At 40.3% G+C, this 22,537-nt stretch overlaps 1 protein-coding gene across 1 annotated transcript in view; it reads left to right on the forward strand.

The window, feature by feature from the left end:
* The window catches only part of FBXO36 (F-box protein 36), a 57,838-nt gene extending 41,463 nt beyond the window's left edge, over positions 1-16,375 (forward strand). The window contains exons 3-4 of the mRNA XM_060242284.1: positions 9,077-9,249; positions 16,166-16,375. Of these exons, the coding sequence (XP_060098267.1) occupies positions 9,077-9,249; positions 16,166-16,336 (344 nt within the window). The 3' untranslated portion in view covers positions 16,337-16,375. The remainder of the gene's footprint in view (positions 1-9,076; positions 9,250-16,165) is intronic.
* Positions 16,376-22,537: the final 6,162 nt, after the last annotated feature.

A 22,537-nucleotide genomic window follows, 5' to 3' on the forward strand; every position in this document is an offset into this window, starting at 1 on the left:
GGGGACACGTCAAGGCTGTCCCCTCTCCCCAATTCTATTTGCATTGGTTATCGAACCCCTTGCTAACTTGGTTCGCCTCTCCTCAGAGATCCCTGGAGTCTCAGTTCAAGGTTCCACTTTTAAAATCAGTTTATTCGCTGATGATATAGTTTTATATATTTCTAATCCCCTACAATCTTTAAGGGCTATTTCCACTATTTTGGACTGTTTTGGGTCGCTTTCTGGGCTTCGCGTCAATCACTCTAAATCTATTCTCTACCCAATTAACGTTTCTCTTTCTACTAGAAAGGAAATATCCACTAACTACCCCTTCCACTGGATTACTGAAAACTGGTCATATTTAGGACTGAAAATTCCTTTAAACCTCTCCAATCTATTAAAGACCAACTACATAGCCACTTTCTCAGATATTTCCGCCAATCTGAAACAGTGGGACAAATTGCAACTGTCCTGGATGGAAAGAATCCATACCGTTAAATCTTTCATTTTTCCACGCCTACTATACCTATTCCGGGCCCTTCCTATCGAGATACCCTCAAAAATGCTAAACTCCTGGCAGCAAACTCTGTCCGCTTTCATCTGGAATTACAAAAAAGCCAGAATCAAGCTTCCAACTATTTGCCGATCGAGAGCTAAAGGTGGTCTGGCGGTCCCTGATATTACCCGCTATTACAAAGCCACTATCCTCTCTCAAATGGTTAAGACTTTGTACCAACATCCCTCTCCCCCATCCTGGTCTCTTCTGGAAGAGGCCCACTTTACCCCTCTCAAATACTATGAGCTTCTATGGCTTAAAAAGTCTGACCGCCCCCCCATGGCATTTTGTAAACCCATTTCTCAAAGCACTCCTCTCGGTCTGGGACTCAGAACGCTCTTTTCTCGCTCCAGGCCTGTCCATCATCTCCTCTTTCATAGGCCAAAAATGGTTCCCCCCGGCCCAACCCCCTTCCTCCTTCAAACTTTGGCGCGACTCCTCAAAGGTTTTTCTCTTTAACCTTCTTTCTTCCTCCAGACAAATCTTACCTAAGGACAAGCTAGATCACAAACTATTAAACGCATCACCTTGGTTTCAATACTTCCAAATTAGACACTTACTTCAAGATCCTCAACTAAGATCGTCACTTTCCCGTCCAACAACTGATTTTGAGCATCTGATTCTCCACTTACAGGAATCTGACATCTCGAAGGGTCTCATCTCACGAATATATCGTGTTCTCCTTTCTAAATTGGAAGCCTCACTCCCCTCATACACAGATCTATGGCACAAAGATTGTGGGTCCACGCTCTCTCCCGATCATTGGGATGCTATATGGGATAGCGAAATTCTTCACTCCAACATAATAAACATATCACAACAGAACTTTAAACTGATTGCCCGCTGGTACCTTACCCCCACTCAACTTGCACATATGTCTACTTCAATCCCTCCAGATTGTTGGAGGGACTGTGGTCTTAAGGCCTCCTATATCCACTGCTGGTGGGAATGCCCTAAATTAAGGCCATTTTGGTCTTTAATATGTTCTCATCTTTCAGCCTTACTAGGAATCTTAATTCCCGATGACCCTAAAATAATATTTCTTAATCACTGGCCTGGTTCTAAGCTATCATCCTCCAAAAGATCCCTATTGGCCAAACTCTTAACAGCAGCAAAAGCAACGGTTGCACAGTCTTGGAAAAACCCCATCAGTCCATCGTTAGACACCTGGCTCCTGAAAGTGTGGGATCATATTGCAATGGACAAGATCCAGGCTTCGATAGATACTTCTGACCCTTACCAAGCTTATTCCAAGTATATAGCGGTTTGGCTTCCTATCCTGGGGAAAATTGATAGCGACCCATTTTATATCAATTCCTACAACAAAAGCAAACTTTACAAAGATTTTTTGTGGTTATAATTAATCCTGGTGTATTTCACGTAGTAATCTTATCATTGGTCTTTCCCTTTCCCCTCCCCCTCCCCCCCCTTTTTTTTTTCTTTTCCTTTCTTTTCCCCCTCCCTCTTTCTTGAGGTATATGTTCGGTGAAATTTACCAAGTTATATGCATTTTCTGTATTACTTTATTACGATTGTATAATAACTTTTTCTAATAAATCATTTATTAACTTGAAAAAAAAATTAATATAGCTGAAGCAGCATTACACTATTACTAGTGCTGGTTTCAGTTCTTTTAGCTCATAGGAATAACTACTATGTTCTACATAATCACTAGATTTGTTGCATTTGGTTCATTTTAGGCTGTTGATCTAAGAATGTGCAATGAAACATCAGTATTATCTTTCAAAGAGACTCCCTATTCCTCTATTTGTTTATGTTAAACTGAGAATCGAGGTAGATAACATAATGTAAGTCAGTACAATCAATAGACTGAAGGGACATCGAATAAACAATGTAATATGACTTGGTTTGCAGAAATAGTAAAGCAGGCATAAATATTAAATATGATGTATTAAATAATGCAAAAATGTTATTACACAGTAGAAATATAATGTAATGAGAGCAAAATAAGAACATACAGCAACAAATAACGTATTCTGGTAGTATAGTCCACAGTCTTGTTCTACTTCTTGAGACATCTTTTTGAATCAATCATTTATAATGCAGCCCTGTTCCCTTCATGAAAATGCCTTCCATAACAGTTCTGTTTTACATAGTTTGCTGAAAGCCAAAAGTGTGGGAGCCTTACTGTTCTCTTCAGGTAGGCCATTCCGCAGGGGAAAGGCTGTTGCAGAGTACCAGTACCTTGAGTTGAACCCAATAACTAACTTGAACCCTGTGGAATGATTGCAGAATGGGTTTAATATGGATGCACTGCCCTATATTTTTAGCATTTCTAGGTTTCTTTACAATGATGCATTATCTAATTCCTTTTGCATTTCAGTTTCTGAAAGAATTATTATTGTTGGTACTTCATCATGTAATGGGCATCAGTGGAGCCAAGAAAATGTTATTGTTCTGTTTCTAGGTATAATAATTGGCTGATAGTTAAATCTTCCTTCAATGCTTCCTTGAAAGAGAGCACTTACATAATTGTGAGTACGTGATCTGTCACTTCGTGCAGATTCAAAATACAGTATATGTAAATACAGTAAGAAGTTATATTGGAATGGGTGTGGAAAAAGTCGTTCATGCATTATAGTGGAGCTATCTATATGTTTTTCTGTATCATTTATCTCCTAATCTCAGTAGTGAGCCATAAGTAACATTCACATCAGGTTTTAGTAGAAATTCAGCAGAGAAGAAGGTTCAGCAAAACTGACAGTAGACAAGCTATTAATCCATATAGAATGACAGGACAGTCTTCATCTGGGATCTAATCAAGATCAACAGCCAAAAAGATGATTTGAGCATTGGCCAGCTGTGGCTCAGTATATGGGCAGGCCCCTAGCAAACATCAGGAGTCACCTGGACGCAAGAGGGGACTGAGTCAAGTGGGAGCAGCAAGGTCTGGTGGCAGACCTAAAGCCATAGGGCTCCAGGGTCCACAGGAACCAATTTAAGCAATTATGGATATGGTTAGTTGGGGAGACTTTTTCTGAGAATATAATCTCTCTACCAAGCCATACATTATTCCCATAGTGATGCAGCAGAGAGAAGTCCTGGTCAATTAAGCCAAGGTTTTGCATGTAAAAAGGTTTTTTTTAAAAGTTCGTGTCAATTATGAGCTTTGCTGCTATTCAGATATTTCCCATTTTAAAAAAAAATTGCATTCAAATAATTGCTGAAACTGAGAGAGACATGATTAATTGGCTAAGCAAGATCCTGAACAAATTAATGAATGTTGTACTTACAAAAGTTCTTTATTGATGAAGATTCAATCACAAATCTTTGGTTCAGAAACTGGAGAAAGCAGCATCAAAAGTCATTTGATTAGTCTTATCTCTGATCTTCAGTGATATTAATATTCACCTTGCAAACTCATGGTCTTAATTTTATAGATCTGAAGTGTGTTAACATTCTTGAAGGCATTCACAGGTATACTGCTATAAAATGCTTATTTGTTTGTTTTTTAGAGCAAAAAATTAAGGACTTGATGTGATTCAATGGTTAGAACCCAGGTTAGAATCCCTACTCTGCAGTGGAATCTTTCTGAGTTGGCTAGTATGTGGACCTTCAAGGAGTACCAGGGTTGTGATGCAGAGACAGGCAATGGCAAACCACCTCTGAAATGTCTCTTGCCTTCAAAGTCAGTCTAGCTCACCACCTAAAGGAGCTAGAACTTCTGACTGCCCGACAATCTTATGGTCTCCTGGCTATACTACACACAATTCCATATAATGATGGTGATGATGCAGGTTGTAACAGCTTATGAATTAAGTTTCATAAATAATTGGGAACTGTTAAATGTGTTTGTTAATAGCCTATAAACAAAAAATAAGCCAAGTCTATGTTGATGTTTATGCTTTGTTTCAGCTCTATTTCAGATTTCTATGATCCAAATCCTATTGCACTGTTTACTGGATATCCCATACTGATGATTGTATTGACTTACTGTGACAGAGGGGGGGATGCCTTTCCTTGTTGGGAAACTCCCTTGGATGGAGAGTTCCCTGGAAAGAACCTGGTAACAGCTGCCACCACTCAGGGAACTCCTGAGAACATCTAGACTGACACACTTTATAGATCTAGTGCAGTGCTAGATCAGTAAAGAAATAACAGGATGTAAACCTTGAATAATACCTTATGGAAATACTGTAGTGTCCATCTAGTCTGCCACATAGGGAAAAGATTAACAGAAATATCCCAATGAATTATACTGTAATAACACCAAAATGTCTTTTTATAAGGATAATTTATTTTAACAGTGGGGTGATTGGATTCAAAAAGGGGTAGGAAAAAAGGGACAAAACAAAATAACCAGAAGCACACAATAACACAACACATCAACTTTCAAATAAATAAGCAATAATATCAATCTGATTTAGCTAGCTGCACATTACCAAGTCTGTAGTAGCATGTGCAAAATTCCTTGCAGAAACAAGATGTCAGTTAACATCTACTTTTCATTCTATGGTTACCAGATTCACATGGTTCCAATGGGATGAGAGAAAATCCAAACCCCCCAGATATTTATGGATAATGGAATCTGCTATCTTAAGAGTGACTAGCTGATGTATTAGCCAGTCTAATGCAGATCTCATCTCTTATGTCAGAGGTTAATATTACCAATCAGAAAATTATCCTTCCTTTAAGTAACTTTCTGAATTTCCATGAGAAACAGTGGGTCCCATCTAAACTGGTTTCCTTTAAAAAAAACAACATTAAGTTTGGCAATGTGGAATAGAAACAAATGGAAACCTCAGGGGTCCAAGATTGCAAACATTTGCGGAGGCATTCTTGAGCCATATTAAAGTTTAGATGTTATTTCACACACTGTGTAATATGCCTTGAGTCTTGGTGGAAAAGGCAGATTATAAATGACATAAATAAATAAATTTGCCAGTTTATACAGAGCTTTAGGCACTGACATCCTATTTAACCTGATGTTATATTTGATTATCTGTCCAGAAACCTTGAAAAATGCATTATGCATTTCAATAGCATTTAGGCAACGACATACTTTGTTTTGTGGTTCAAGTTTGAACCCACTGCTCTGATTTTTAAAGGTAAGAAATATGTTTAATACTTTATTAACTGGGCTGTATGTATTCTACCAAAAACAACTTCTATGTCAAGACAATATATGAAAATATTTATTTTTCTATTTTGCATAATTTATTCTGATTTTACTAAGTCATGGGGCAAGAAGCTATGCAGGGCACTGAATCTGCCTTCCCCATCAACTTTGAATATTAATCACTCACTCTCTCTGACTGCTAAGGTTTGCCAGGCACTTCAACTTTGAAACATTCCTTCACATTGGGCTAGAGTCTTCCTTAAAAAGATAGAAATTCTCCAGAAGCTAGCAACATACTGTTGATTTGGGGCCCCAAGTGACTGGTTCCTTTGCATGGTGAACTGGCCTTATTTTGTGAGTCAAATGGTGCTGCTGGGAAATGTGGAATGTAGGGAAGATCTTCATCCATTTAAAAAAAAACCCTTATGTGAACATTTCAGAGTATCCAACTCAAAGCTTCTGGTATTCAACACAACTGCCAAACAAAATACTATTTACCCAACTACCTAGGTAATCAAAATATCAGTTATTTTCACACAGTAGCAATAATCTTGCTGATAATAAGAGCAATTTGGTATCACAATAAAATATTGGAAGATAAGACTTGTGTTAGGAATGATCTTCTTCATGGTCTCTCTGCAGGTCACACACTGGGTCCCAGAAGAGGCATATGTCTATAGCTTTTGAAGCTACTGGCGAGAGTCTGGCACAGGCACAAGACCCAGTGTGTGACTGCACAGATGACCGCTCGAAGATCATCAGTTACAGGTAAGCAACCTGTTTTTCCAAAAGAGAGCCCATTGAATCTGTGTATATCGATGGAAAAAAACAATCAGGTGCAGATTGCTTAACAGTGTAAATTATTGTGGGATTTTAACTGTGAGACATGTTTCCTCATGTCTAGAAAGAAATTCCAAGAAGAAAACTTATAAATTTTAGTTATCAACAACAAACACCTTAGGACAGGGGTCCCCAACCCCCAAGTCCACGGACCGGTACCAGTCCGTGGCCTGTTTCCAAGTGGGCCACGCAGCTACCCGCCCACCCCCCCTCCCCCGTGCAGCCTTGCCATCCCCCGTTTATACCACTTTAAGGCCGGGGAAGGTGCCATGAAGTGCTTTCCAGGCCGACCTCCCCTGCCCCCTGCTGACCAGCTGATCCAATCAACGGGGAAAACCGCGGCAGCAGTGGCAAGCAACCACTGAAACAGCCATGCTACCATGGTTTTCCCGGCGGATTGGATCAGCTGATTGGAGGGTGGGGAGGGGAGGTCAGTCTGGAAGGCGCTTCACCTTCCCTGGCCTTAAAGTGGTAAAAACAGGGGGCAGTGAGGCTACGCGGGGGCGGGCAGCAAGGCTGCAGGGAGTGGGGCAGAGGAGGGAGGAGGAAATGGGGGAGGAGGAGGTGGCAGGGGGGGCGGTCTTCGGCTCTGGGGCCGTGGTGGACCAGCCAGTCCTGGGGCTGGTCCCTGGGACAAAAAAGGTTGGGAGCCACTGCCTTAGGAGAAACCTATTACTCTGTATAGGAAGTGTCAATATCCTTCTGGTCCCATAGTGTGTCTCTGAAAGTGAACAGCCAAATGTTCTGGGAGGTTTATTTGCAGAGTAGGATGGCGATAGTCACTTTTTGACATGGTTCAGATCATTTTGTAAGCTATGATTTGTAGGATTAGAAGAAAACTATGAACTCATGGACATTGCCTTCCCCTCCTGTGTCTGTACTCTCTTGTTTGTTGTAATGTGTGAATTAGCAATAGATAGCTATCTCTTTCCTTCCAAACAAGAATCAGCAATCAACTTTTAATTTTTTTTATTCTGGGTTGGAGGCACAGAGCTAATCGTAAAAAATAAAATTGAAAAGAGAGCATTATTGAGCAGCAAGGAGAGACCTTACCACTTGTTATTAATCCCAAGCTTTTGTATCTTCTTGTCTTCATCATCTAGAAATCAGAATTAACTTGCCTATGGCTGTAGTTAATAATTGCCGATAGGCTGTTGATATGAATTGTTGGAGGCAACAGCCATTTTGTATCTGCTTTCCCATAGCAGCCATTTTGTGATGGTGCCCACTTCCCATTCTTAATCTTTCAAAGCTGTCCACTGACTCAACAAAATTGGCAGATTGTTGGCGGAAGCAGCCATTTTGTTTCTGCTTTCCCATAGCAGCCATTTTGTGATGGTTCTACTTCCCATTCCTAATCTATCAAAGTGGCAGCAGTCTTAACAAGATAGCCCTTGACCTAGAGTTCTAGTGTGTTGAGAGTAAATACTGTTTTTAATTTATTTATTTTATTCCATTTATATCCCCTCCCCACGAAAGCGGGCTCAAGGCAGCTTACATGGTCATGCATATGCATAGGTATAAAACATATAATGAACAAAAAACAGTTAAAGCCCACAAAAACATCTAAACCCACCAGATAAAGATTCCCCACTCCTCCACTTGCAGCTGCTGGAATGGCCTTGGGTTAGCCATAGCTATCGCTAAAGTTGTCCCTGAAAGGGCAGCTGCTGTGAGAGCTCTCTCAGCCCCACACACCTCAAAGGGTTTCTGTTGTGGGGGAAGAAGATATAGGAGATTGTAAGCTGCTCTGAGTCTCTGATTCAGAAAGAAGGGCGGGGTATAAATCTGCAGTTGTCTTCTTCCACTACTACTATATAACTTTTAAGGATTCAAATACAAAATGTGATCTTCATTTTACATCAATATCATTTGTACTTATCTTAATAGCATTCAAACTAGTATGTAAATTGTCATTCTGAATATTCTTTACAACCTTGAAACTAGAGGCATATGGGCAGTTTGGGCATAAGATGTGCCTTTTATGGGGGTTGTACTAGATTTGTTCTAATCTTCTCTGAAGACTCATTTTATGGACAGAATATATGTAAATTATAGGTACAAACTGGTCTCATCAATTATTTACAACTATAGATCTGATCTTACAGCAGTCTATGCAGCATCACTTGCTTGGCAATCTTAAATTGTTAGTTGTAAGTCAATAATATTGTGATTGTGTCAGAAAAATAATAGGCAGTGGGAAAGAAATGTTTCTGTAGGTGTTAATTTTCAGCATGCTCTAGAAATTCTAATTTATCCAGTGGTTTCACAACAATGATGTTTTTGAAGGATTGCACTTGTATAATATGAATATTTTTAACAAAGTTCTGTCCAAGGTTTGTTATTCATGCCAGTGATTGGACACTAATAGTATTCAACAGCCTAACTTCCAGACTTGGGAAGAAACTTGCAACTTCAGATGGCCACTTTCTGCTGTGAACATCTGTGGGCTTTGCCATATGTAGGCAGCCATAAATCTGCTCTCACCTTTGATGAATTTACTGCGTAAAAGGAGGAAGAGATAAAAATTGATGGGTAGATAGATAATTGCATTTAGAAAAACAATTGGGGGTTTGTAGTGCACAACAGAAATCTTTTTGGTTTCATTTTTTTTATCACAGTTCAAATAGCCTATATCTTTGGACCAGGAACTCTGGATCATGTCTTCAATCTGTGCCAGGGTAAATTTGATTTCCTGGCACGACTTCCTGACCAATTGCTTCTGTGCATCGTGGCCTATTTGGATCTTGAAGATATTTCCCGGCTTGCTCAAGTATCTCACAGATTTGAAAGGGTAAAACATTGTTATAAATTAGTTGGAAGTTCAATTCCTTTTCTGTATAAATAGTCCTTGTCTAGAGATGGGTACTTTCAACTGGAGTTCACTTCTTATTTATACGATATCTTTTGACCTCTGTAATGATCACAAAGTCTCAAATAATCTGGTGCAGTGTTTCTGGTAAATATACGTAAAGGTGGAAAGAAACAAACATTTTGAACAACTAGGCATGTTATTTGGCTTATTCAAAACAAGTCATGTCGTACATGTGTCCCTGGCTGACAAAATTGATTCATAATGTGGACAGCATTATTACACTGAGCTAAGCCAGTATAACTCTTTGATATAGATTGTGATCTAAGTTAAGAACACTGTCCTGGGAATAAGCCCCCCTTAACAAATTGGGGCCTAATTCTGAGCAGATCTGCTTAGTTTGGTGTAGTGGTTAAATACACAGACTCTTATCTGGGAGAACCAGGTTGGATTCCCCACTTCTCCACATGCAACTGCTGGTGTGACCTTGGGTCAATTGTAACTCTGTCAGAGCTGTTCTGTAAGAGCTCTCACCCCCACCTACCTCACAGGGTGTCTGTTGTGGAGAGGAGAAGAGAAAGGAGATTGTAAGTCGTTCTGATGGGCATAGTATAAATCCAACCTCCTCTTCTTCTAATGATTGCTCTCATAATGCTATTTATCCCAATATTCACAGTTGTTCCTATTCCAAGCACACTTCTGTTAATGCACTTTCAAGTCTCTCCTTCCCATACACACACACATTAAATACACTGTAAACATTACAAATAAACAATTTGTGTACTATGAGAAAGCAAGGTTAAAAGTGATTTCGTGCTTTCCTTATCATGTCTATGTTTTCATGATACGCGCTCTATCCCAGTCTGGTTAAGCAAAGTCAAAACTGAGAAATTATGTTTATAAACTAATAATCCAGGAAACATAGCAGGAAAAAGATATATTAAATTAAGTTTAGAGGCTCATATTTCCAACACCAACTTCCAGAGAAAACTGTATAAATGCTTTTCTAAACCAAATGGATAACTGACAGTTCCCAATCTCGCAAAACCTCTGCTTTACTAGTCACATACTAAATCATAGCTGGTATACATGTTCTTCCTCCTCCTTCTACTGCCAGTTCTCTGTTGCTGAAAGTGGCTGTTCACCCAGCCATTTTATACAGTGCAGAACAATCCACCCATGCCTGGCGGTGGGGGTGCCCCAAGTTTTCACAAGAGGTCTCATGAGAGGTCCTGCTTGCCCTCTATCTCAATCATGACATTGTCCTATTTTTCCCCAAGATCATCTGCTTGGTTGGGGGGCATCCTTGTTTCAGATTTCTTCCCTGCTACAGCAGCAGCAGGAACCACCTCTGGTCCCAGTGCTAGGGATGCCAGCCTCCAGGTGGGACCTGAGGATCCCCTCGAATAACAGTTCATCTCCAGACTACAGAGAGCAGTTTCCCTGGAGAAAATGGGTGGTTTGGAGGGTGGACTTTATGGCATTACATCCCACTGAGGTCCCTGTCCTCCCCAGGCTCCACCCCCAAATTTCCAGGACCTAGTCCCAAAGATGTCCACTTATTTCAAAACAAAACCTGTTTTACTAAAATAGCCCAATACAAATGCTAGAACTCAAGTAGTAATAATAATAGTAATAATAAATTTTTATTTATATCCTGCCCTCCCCACCTAGGCAAGCTCAGGGCGGCTTACAAGACATGGTACATATACCATAATATAACAATAAAATACAGTTAATACAATAAAATACAAATTCATGACTTTGAGTTAAATAAATAATTTAAAACCAATATAAATTAATGGTGCTACAGTTTCAGTACATATATAAAGATGGCTTGATATCATTGCCAAGATTCCACCTTAGAAGGCAAGTTGGAAGAGGGTGGTTTTGCAAGCCCTACGGAACTGGTTAAGATCCTGCAGGGCCCACACCTCCTCTGGCAGCTGGTTCCACCATTGGGGAGCCATTATTGAAAAGGCCTGCTCCCTTGTTTTTAGCTTGGCCTCCCTTGGCCCAGGGATTTGCAGAAGATTTTGCGAACTAGATCTCAGTGCTCTCTGGAGAACATATGGAGAGAGACAGTCCCTAAGGTAGGCAGGTCCACGGCCATATAGGGCTTTAAAGGTAATAACCAGCACCTTGTAACGAACTTGGTACACAATTGGCAGCCAGTGCAGTTCCCGCAGCCTAGGCCGTACATGTTCCCACCGAGGTAGTCCCACTAACAGTCTGGCCGCTGCATTCTGCACTAGCTGCAGTTTCCGAGTTCAGTACAGGGGCAGCCCCATGTAGAGGGCATTACAGTAGTCCAACCTCGAGGTGACCATTGCATGGATCACTGTTGCCAGGTCGCCGTGCTCCAGGAAGGGGGCCAACTGCCTCACCCTCCTAAGGTGGAAAAAGGCGGATTTAGCAGTGGCTGCTATCTGGATCTCCATTGTCAGGGAAGGCTCCAGTAGCACTCCCAGGCTCTTGACCCTACGCACTGGTATCAGTGACATAGTGTCAAAAGCTGGTAGGGAGATCCCCTTTCCCAGCCCGCCACAACCTAAGCAAAGGACCTCTGTCTTCGCTGGATTCAGCTTCAGCCCACTCAACTTAAGCCAGCCTGCCACGGCTTGCAGCGCCTGGTCCAGATTTATAGGGACATCGTCAGTCCGGCCATCCATCAATAGATAGAGCTGGGTGTCATCAGTGTACTGGTGGTAACCCAGCCCATATCTCCATGCAATCTGGGCAAGGGGGCGCATGTAGATGTTAAACAACCTCGGGGAGAGAACTGCCCCCTGAGGCTCCCCACAATTAAGTAGGTGTCTCTGGGACAGCTCTCCCCCAATCGCCACCCTTTGTCCCTGACCCTCAAGGAAGGAGGAAAGCCACTGTAAGGCTAGCCCCCAAATTCCCGCGTTGGCGAGGCGGCGAGTCAGCAGCCGATGATCGACCATATCGAACGAACCCAATAGGTCTAACAACAGCAATACCGCCAAGCCGCCTCGATCCATATGTCGCTGGAGGTCATCCATGGGGGCGACCAACACTGTCTTTGTCCCATGGCCCGGGCAGAAGCCGGACTGGTATGGATCTAAGGTGGAAGCTTCATCCAGGAAACTCTCTAACTGCAACGCCACTGCCCTCTCTATAATTTTGCCCAAAAAGGGCAAATTTGAGACCAGCTGGTAGTGACAGAGCTGGTATTTTATATGCTGTGTGTGCATGCGTGTGTGTGTGTGTGAGAGAGAGAGAGAGAGAGAGAGATCTCAAATCTCAAAATCTAAACATTTACTTAGAGAATTTTGAATGGTTATGTACAGCAAGAACTGATTTCTTTAAAAGTGCCACTAGAGGGAGCTAAACACTAATGCAAAAGAGGAATTGCAATTCATGCTGAACAAAGGAGGGGACGAAAATGGCATAGTATAACCAGATCTCGTCATATCTTGGAAGCTAAGCAGGGTCACTACTTGCACGGGAGACCACCAAACAAGACAGCAAGGGAAGGCGATGGCGCACCATCTCTGCTTCTCACTTGCCTTGAAACCCCTTTGGGGCCACCATAAGGTGGTTGTGAGTTGCCAGAAAGCTCATAACCTAGTACAAATTTTTTAGTCTTTAAGGCGCTACTGGACTTTATTTTTTTTACTGCTACACACATACAAAGGAACTGTTTTCACTTTACAGCTATGTAGTTCTACAAGATATTGATGTACATGTTTAAATGAGAAAATACATGACACGACTATTTTGCAATCTGAAATCAGTATAACTGGGATGAAAGCTGAGCAATATAGCACAGTGCTTCTTACTGTACATGGTTTTGGTGTTAGAGCCAGGTGGGAAGCCATGTTGATCTGAAGCAGCAGAACAAAGTTTGAGTCTAGTGGCACCTTTAAGATCAACAAAGTTTTATTCAATGCATTAACAGGGATATTGATTTCTTCTCATTACGCATACTAAACTCATTCACTCCAAAGGGGAAAAAATGCTGTTGGTTACCTCCATGTTTGGGGGGGGGGGAGGAGGAGGAGGAGGAGGAGGAGAAGGAGGAGGAGGAGGAGAAGAAGAAGAAGAAGAAGAAGAAGAAGAAGAAGAAGAAGAAGAAGAAGAAGAAGAAGAAGAAGAAGAAGAAGAAGATGATGATGATGATGATGATGATGATGATGATGATGATGATGATGGATTTATATCCCGCCCTCCACTCCGAAGAGTCTCAGAGCGGCTCACAATCTCCTTTTCCTTCCTCCCCCACAACAGACACCCTGTGAGGTGGGTGGGGCTGGAGAGGGCTCTCACAGCAGCTGCCCTTTCAAGGACAACCTCTGCCAGAGCTATGGCGGACCCAAGGCCATGCTAGCAGGTGCAAGTGGAGGAATGGGGAATCAAACCCGGTTCTCCCAGATAAGAGTCCGCACACTTAACCATTACACCCAACTGGCTCGGAGCGTAAATGGAGGTAAATGGAGCGTAACAACAAAGTCTCAGTTAAACTCTTAACTTCTCAAAATTAGGAAGGATACTTTTACACATTTATCTCCTATTTTGACATATTTATTGCTTCATTGTTTCCCCCCTTAATTAAATCCAAATAAATGTTGAGTGTATAAACTTAGCTTGTTATTCCTGTTTTGTCCTCACATATCATAAAACATTGTGTTGATTTGCTGGTCAGCCTCTGCTCATACATTTGAACTCACCTTCCATTTCAGTATATCTGAGGAAGTGTATGTGCGCACATACCTTGAATAAAACTTTGTTGGTCTTAAAAGTGTCATTGGACTCAAACTTCGATCTATGGTTTTGTTGTACTGTACTTCCTTTACCAAGTACCATCCAACCCAATTTTGGTTAAACTAGAATAGTTAGCTTTAAGCAAGTCACTGTCCTGCGGTCATTGAAATTAATTCCTGCTGTGTTGTGGATTAAAATGTGCTCTTTCCATGGGGTATTTTAAGGTGCTGCTTCCTGAATGTAATAGAATTCAAACCAGTAGTTTCAGTCCATTATTAAAATATAATAAGCACAATGATTAAATCCATGATTAAAATCAGGGCTTTTTTTTTTTTTAGCAGGAATAAACAGGAATGCAGTTCCAGCTGGCTTGGCGTCAGGGGATATGGCCTAACATGCAAATGAGTTTCTTTTTCCTGTAGAAAAAGCCCTAATTAAAATAAATTAGAAGTCTAAAACAAGTTCTTCATTTGTATTTCATATAGTTCCTTAAAAAGGTAAAAGTAGGCTCCTGTGCAAGCATCAGTCATTTCCGACTCTGGGATGACATTGCTTTCACGTTTTCACGGCAGACTTTTTATGGGGTGGTTTGCCATTGCCTTCCCCAGTCATCTACACTTTCCCCCCAGCAAGCTGGGTACTCGTTTTACTGACTGCGGAAGGATGGAAGGCTGAGTCAACCTGGAGCCAGCTACCTGAACCCAGCTTCCGCCGGGATCGAACTCAGGTCGTGAGCAGAGTTTAGGACTGCAGTACTGCAGCTTTACCACTCTGCGCCATGGGGCTGTTTAGTTCCTCAAAGAATAGTTCCTTAAATAATAGCTATTACTTGATATTGCTAGTGATATATGTTAATTTACAACTGAATAGAACATTATACTACTATAATTAGTTTAAAATAGAGTTCTTTTACTATTTTATAAATACATTATACTTATTCATTCTTTGTTTATTATTTGTGTCAAGCTGCACTACAATGGTAACTAGGAATTCCCTTACTCTTACAAAATAGCATATCAATTTTATCTTTATTACAAAACATAAATTACTTTTTAAAAAGCTCTGCGTCAGTATTTTTTGTCACAACACAGTTCCATTATACTCATTCTTACCAGCATACTGAAATGGACCCTTTCCTTTTCCTTATTCTCTTCTCCAATACGATAAAAACTATTTTGCGTGAAGCTTAAAAAATAGCAATATTTTTCATTTTTGCTGCATGACTGTTACTTGCAGAACAGTGCATCTCTTTAATAACTGGCCAGTTTCTAAAGGCCACCCTTGAACCCTAACACTGTCTCCTTCCTGTGTCCTGTTGCAATCTCTTTGGTTTGCTTTTGGGCAAGCTTTTGAAAATAGTCATTGTGCATCAATAACAAGTTATGAAGGGTGGCCCTTATCCAGTTTTAAAATTCTTTTTTCCTGGAAGTCTGCCTGCCTCCAGGCCTGAGTGGAAGCAGTAGAAGTTTTCATTTTGGCAGACAACTAGGAACTGATGAAGGGGAAAAGAAGATATTCATTTAAGAGTGGTTTTTTGTGTGTATTGTTTCTGTTTTAGGTTGGAATACTGTAGCTTGGGGAGGGGCAAAAGCTCAACAGTAGATCATAAGCTATGTATGCAGAAAGTCCAGCTTCCATTCTAGGCATTTCTAGTGAAAAGGATCTCAGGTAGTCTGCCATCTATCTCTGACTTTGGAGAGAAGCTGCCAGTCAGAGTAGCCAGCGCTGATTTTAGATGATTCTGAATAAGCCACCCTACAATCATACTTACACATTTCTGTGTTTTTATCCCTTGTGAAGAAATGCATTCTTAGACTTTCACTGTTGTGTTTTCCTGTGGATTTGAACATATGTGGCAATGACCTTCCTTGCTCCTTTTTAAACATTGTAATCTCTCATCATAGTATGGAGAGGAGGGGCAATCCTGTCAGTTTCACAATGTAGATTGTTTCACTGTTCTTACTTTGCTCTATGATATAGTTTATCAGGATAAACTTTTGTTAATTTCACCAATGTTTGTCCACTGTTTCTATCTGCTTTCATTGCAGCTGCTGCTCAAAATTGGATGGAAGGTGCCCCCCCCCCCTTTTTGTGTGTTCTGATACGGGAAGTTGATTTTTGTCTGGATAGAGTTTAAGACTTACTAACATCCTTTTGTTTTCTTTTATAGTTATGCAACTCTGATGAACTGTGGGAAATGATTGTGCAAAATTTGTGTGGTCACATTACTGAAGAAATGACAGCACTAGCTCGTGAAGTGGGCTGGAAGCAGTTCTTCTTCACTAATAAACTTCAACTGCAGCGCCAGCTCCGAAGGAGGAGAGAGAAGGAAGCAGACTGAGCAGAAAGGAATAAAGATGTGTTCTTTCTATAAGGCGTAGATTTGTTCTAACAAGAGTATTGTGTTTTATTTGCTAGAAGAGAACTGCTTAGAGGATTTAAGTGAGCATTCAGCCTTTCTTAATAGGCATTTTTTTTTGGCAAATTAATAAGATTTTTGTTGCCTCAAAATAATTCATAGATTTCTTTTCATAGTCTCTGAGACACTCTACATATGGGTTCTCGGCTACCCAAAAGCAGCTCCAGAATGTTCTAGTACTCAGCATTGGAGCTCGAATCACTTACCTGAAGGAGGATACTATCCCTTAGCATATGCCTCAGTGGGAGGGGCAACAGCCTTCTCACTCTCTTCTGCTCACCTCATAGTAAGCAGCTCCATGACGGCTCTTCTGAGACATTTTTATCTTCCTTTTTGTCCTTTCTCATCCCTGTCCTGAGATATATATATAAATATATAGTTACATTTCCACCTGCCCCTTTCTCATGCTTGAAGGCTTACAGAAAAGCAGTCCCATTGTATAGCATCAAGCATAACTGTTATTTGAGTTCTATCAAAATCTACAGCAAAGAAAGTGAAAGTCAATGCATTTCACAATGAGAAAGACACATACAGATATTTTAATAAATATAAATATCAAAATACACAGAGAAGTCACCAACAATCTAAACGCACAAAAAAAAAACCTCGGATGTCTCCAGTTTGGCTATATTGCCTAATTCCCCAATATAGTTGGTCTTATGGAAAAAGTCAAGACTTTTAGTGATTACCAGAATCCCTCCCATCCATATGACAACATGGGCAGTATGTTTGCTGTTTTGAAAGAATGAGTTGATGATGGTATACTGCTTCCTCATCAACTCCAGATCATTCTTCCTCTGACTCAGGAAAAACCCTGTATATCATCAAATCTCTGATCTCAGAATCTATGCAATACAAGCTGAGACAAATTTCCCCATTCAAACTACCACCATAGATGTTTTCGGAAGCTATTCCATGTGATATTGGATTTGGATTTATAGCCTGCCCTATACTCTGAGTCTCAGAGTGGTCACAATCTCCTTTACCTTCCTCCCCCACAACAGATGCCCTGTGAGTTAGGTGGGGCTGAGAGAGCTTTTACAGCAGCTGCCCTTTCAAGGACAACTCTTACGAGAGCTATGGCTGACCCAAGGCCATTCCATCAGCTGCAAGTGGAGGAGTGGGGAATCAAACCCAGTTCTCTCAGATAAAAGTCTGCACACTTAACCACTACACCAAACTGGCTCTCTGTTACAATTCAGTACCTTGTTTTGCATATGGAGATGAATGAAAAATGAGATTTTCTTAGCTTCCATTTAAAATAGCAAATTATCATTTTATGAGTTCTTATCAATATTTCTTGTGGGAACACATAACCCTATACTTAGAATTTATCCTTGAGGATAATAAACAGATAAGTGTCTTACAGTTTGACGCCATGAAGCTATCTAAACAACAGATTAATACTGTCTAACTTTTTGAAGGCTGCACTGTTCACAATCTGGCCTCAACTGTTCACCTCTGTTGACATGCCTGACTTGGGTCAACTGCTTTATAAAAAAAGACTGACATAAAGATAGAAGATCTTCCACCTGGAGATTCCAGACTCAGTGCTGAGGCTGTATTAAAATAAATGTAGAAGCACCACTAAATCTATAGCTACACCAAATCTATTATCCTACACAAAAACCTTTTAATAAATCTTACACTTTATATAATAAAGCTTATAGGTGCCCAGCAGGGATTTTTTTTTGAGCAGGAATGTACAGGAACACAGTTCCAGCTGGCTTGGCACCAGGGGTGTGGCCTAATATGTAAATGAGTTCCTGTTGGGCCTTTTCTTTAAAAAGCCCTGTGTGAAACAATCGTGACACCAGGGGGTGTGGCCTAATATGCAAATTAGTTCCTGGTGGGCTTTATCTACCAAAAAAAGAAAGCCCTGGTATAACAGTTCCTACAGCCCTATATAAAATATTGTAATCTATCCACTTATCAGGACAGAAAGTTTCAACGATCCAGATCCCTGTCCTGTTCTGTTGCCTTTCTACAGCCCCAAAGTATTCTCGGAGGTTAGGGCCACTTTTGTAGTACAGGTAAGGCCACAAGGATATACCGACTTCCTATCTAGACGAGTATATCTAGACAAGTAGCAAATTCCTAAGGCTTCCTATTACATCACTTTCAAATCATTGTATGCACAACTTAGGGTTTGGGGCTGCATGTGAACTGAGAAGAATCAATACATCCCATTTATAAGGGGAATATTGGACTCTGCTCAAAAGATTAGTCCCTCCCCCCAAGAAAATGTGAGGGTAATTTGCTTTCTGGCCTATGTAGTTACTTCATCTCTATCCTGCCTGTCTCTTCAATGGAGACCCAAAGTAGCTTACATTGTTCTCCATGTTATTCTCAAAACAATTCTTTGAGGTATGTTAGACTGGGTTAGGCTACACTATCACTCACATTGATTGGCTCTTCATATGAGGAAGTTCCAAGCCTTTCACTTTAAATCTACTCCAAATGTTCAGAAGCTGTTGGGGCTCATGGCACTGATGACTATGAGAATACCATTCACATGTCTTTGCATGCCATCCCTTCAAAATTAGTTTGTGTGACATTTTCCTCTCATATCAAACTAACAAACCCTCACATTGAGCATCCATAGCACCTTCATTCACTCTCTATTTTGATGAATATTTAAAACAACATCTTGTTTTTGAGAGCCAGTTTGGTGTAGTGGTTAAGTGTGTGGACTCTTATCTGGGAGAACCAGGTTTGATTCCCCACTCCTCCACTTGCACCTGCTGGAATGGCCTTGGGTCAGCCATAGCTATCACAGGAATTGTCCTTGAAAGGGTGTCTGTTGTGGGGGGAGAAGATATAGGAGATTGTAAGCCGCTCTGAGTCTCTGATTCAGAGTGAAGGACGGGATATAAATCTGCAGTCTTCTTAGTGCGTATTCCTTTTGGCATCATTTCTCAGACTGTAATAGTGGCAACAGATTCTTCAACTTGGATGGAGAGCTCATTGCCTGGGTTACACTGTTTAAAAAAGAAGTCTCTTCTGAAGAAGAAAACGCATATAAATGTCAAAGGGTTAAGAGTGGTGAAATATGACTTTGTGGATTTAGTCCAAAATAATCCACATGTAGCCATAGAAAACACCACTGTGGTGTTCTGTTGGAACTAGCAGGGGTATATGGGAATGGCACTTAACATCACTGTTCAGGTAATTCACATTGCCAGCATACGAAACATACTGGCAGATCTTATATGTGTGATCATAAAATGGGCGCTGTACATCCAATACCTTCTCCCCTTTTTGAGGGGGTAGGGATCTTGCTATGTGAGCAACATTACTAATTGCCTATGCTCTGTGACCTTTTGATCCCTGGGCCCTAAATGCTAAACCTTTAAAAAGAGATAAAATGTAAAGTGAAAATGACATGGGTTATAAGTCTATGTTTTGAGGAGAGGACTTCTGACTTCAAACTACAACCAGCAAACTGCATGAGTTTCCTAAAGGTGAGGCTATCAAAGAGATTACTTTTTCAAGCTTGAATGACTTAAGTAAATAAGCTTAAATGATGTAATAACTCAATGTATTAAGGAAATTGTTGAGTTCACCAGACCTCTCTTCAGTGTGTAGTCCAGTAGGGTATAAAGGAAAGAACCCAGCCCAAGCCTGTGGCTGGTAATAGTTTTAAAACTGAATGGAGACACTACTGAGAGATGCAGTGTAAACATCAGCACAGTGAGAAATGGGACTAACCCGCAGGCAAGCACGCATGGGATTGCAGCCTTAATTATATGAATTATACTTGTAGATACACCAATGTATGTCTGGACAACAATGCAATGGTTGTTCTCCATCTGAAAATACAAGAACCAACAGTTAGTTGAATATGCTGTAGTGCTGTATCACATGCATCTCTTGGAAAACAGAGTAGAAGCAAAAAAAGAAAGAAAAGCATAGTGGTTAACTAGCAAAACATGGTACATTAACTGTAAAGTCAAATCAGATATCATGTGGAAGTTCACCTATAGATAGATTTTTCTTTGGGGGTTGGGAGCCCCGTGGCACAAGTGATAAGCTCAGGGCTTTTTTTTTTAGCAGGAACGCACAGGAATGTAGTTCTGGCTAGCTTAGTGTCAGGGGGTGTGGCCTAATATGCAAATAAGTTCATGCTGGGCTTTTTCTACCAAAAAAGCCCTGGATAAGATGCAGTACTGCAGTCCAAGCTCTGCTCATGACCTGAGTTCAATCCTGGTGGAAGCTGGGTTTAGGTAGATGGCTCAAGGTTGACTCAGCCTTCCCTCCTTCCAAGGTTGGTAAAATGAGTACCCAGCTTGCTGGGGGTAAAGTGTAGATGACTGGGGAAGGCAATGGCAAACCACCCTGTAAAAAGTCTGCCAAGAAAACGTCATGATGTGACATCACCCCAAGGGCCGGTAACAACTCGGTGCTTGCACAGTGGACTACCTTTACCTTTTTATCCAATAAGAAGTAAACCCAAATCGCTGTTGGGATTCATATTTTTAAGGTAGAACTCCATTTTTCACAAACTATTTCCATCCCACTGGGGAGAAAGGTGGGATATAAATTAAGTAAATAAGTAAACTATCATCTTGTCCTTAAGAACCTTTCTTACAGCAAACGTTGAAGGACATTACTAAACTGGTACTGAAGTTAATTAAGTTTGCTCCACTGAATTAAAAAGAAAGCTATTTTAACTGATTTTTGAAACTATTTTGGATGATAGGACCATTGTATTTATGCATTTTTAAAAAACCAAATATGAAAATAAAGTTGCTTTTAACAAAAAAAAAAAGCAAGAAGATCTGAAGTAATGTTTATCCCCTCGTGCTGTTCATTTCCAACCTCATGTAGACTTACGTTGAAACAAAGTTAAAATCATTGTTTAGGCAGCATATACCAAAATCCACAAAGATCTAAGAAGTCCAAGAGCAGCAGGGAATGATTGGCATTGTTGAACATTTGAGTGTCCCTATATCAATGAAGCAATATACTTCAAATAACATAACCTGAGCAAATGCTTGCAGTACAAAACGTCTTTCACGTTACACAATTAATTAAAATATTCTGAAATGCTTCCTAACATCTAGAATGATCACACAAGGGTTTAAGACTTTCTCTTGGGACACCTAATTGCCTCATCTTGAGATGGAATTTTATTTAATTTTAATTTCTTTGAATGATGTTAACAGGCTCTGAACTGAAGTCTCTCTTCTGCTTTTAACCTCTGGGCTTGCAAAGGGTAGGGTGTATCCTGGTATAGCATCACATGGCCCCATAATTCCTTAGGTAACAATTGAGACAGAAATGGAATTTCCTTCATAAGAAAAGTTCATGTAAAAGCAAGCTGTCAGATCGAACTCTCAATACTCTGATTCTTTTCATCATGCCTGAAGACAAAGTATTATTCTAACAATGGGTTTAAATTTAAATTATCTGCTATAGCTTTCCAATTAACAGTTCACATTTCTATTAGTAAAGGACATATCACTTAATTTCTCTAATCTTACACAAGGCATTGTGTTGTAATGATGAAACCCTTAGTCTTTCTTTCAGAGCACTTACATTTGTTTGTTTTGGTACCTGTTTTTTGTATATCTCTCTCCTCAGTCTATGCTTCAGATGTTGACAACTTATTTAGAAGTTTGTTAATGTAGTTGATATTTATTAACTATCATTTTTAAGTCTGTCATAACCAGGGCTTTTTTGGTAGAAAAGCCCAGAAGGAACTCATTTGCAGATTAGGCCACACCCTCTGATGTCACCATTGTTTCACATAGGGCTTTTCTGCACACAAAAAAACAGCAGGAATCATTTGCATATTAGGCCACATCTTTTGACATCAAGCCAGCTGGAACTGCATTCCTGTGCGTTCCTGCTCAAAAAAAGCCCTGGTCATAACAATTTCACTTTGTTTGGCAGAATTATTACTTTTTGTAAAGATTGTCAGGTTTTCTTACTTTCTTCATTTCACTCAAGTATTTACTTTAGATATACTGAATTACACTAATGATCTGGTTTTGTACTTTTAGAATTAGTTTACCTTTGTAAATTCATAATGAAAATTAATGTAAATGTTATTTGAAAGTAATTTAGAACTATTTTTCTTTTTTAAAATCTTGTTTTACTAAAACTATTAAAAGCCAG

The sequence above is a fragment of the Heteronotia binoei genome, chromosome 6 (genome assembly GCF_032191835.1).
Source record: "Heteronotia binoei isolate CCM8104 ecotype False Entrance Well chromosome 6, APGP_CSIRO_Hbin_v1, whole genome shotgun sequence".
NCBI classification, from domain to species: domain Eukaryota; kingdom Metazoa; phylum Chordata; class Lepidosauria; order Squamata; family Gekkonidae; genus Heteronotia; species Heteronotia binoei.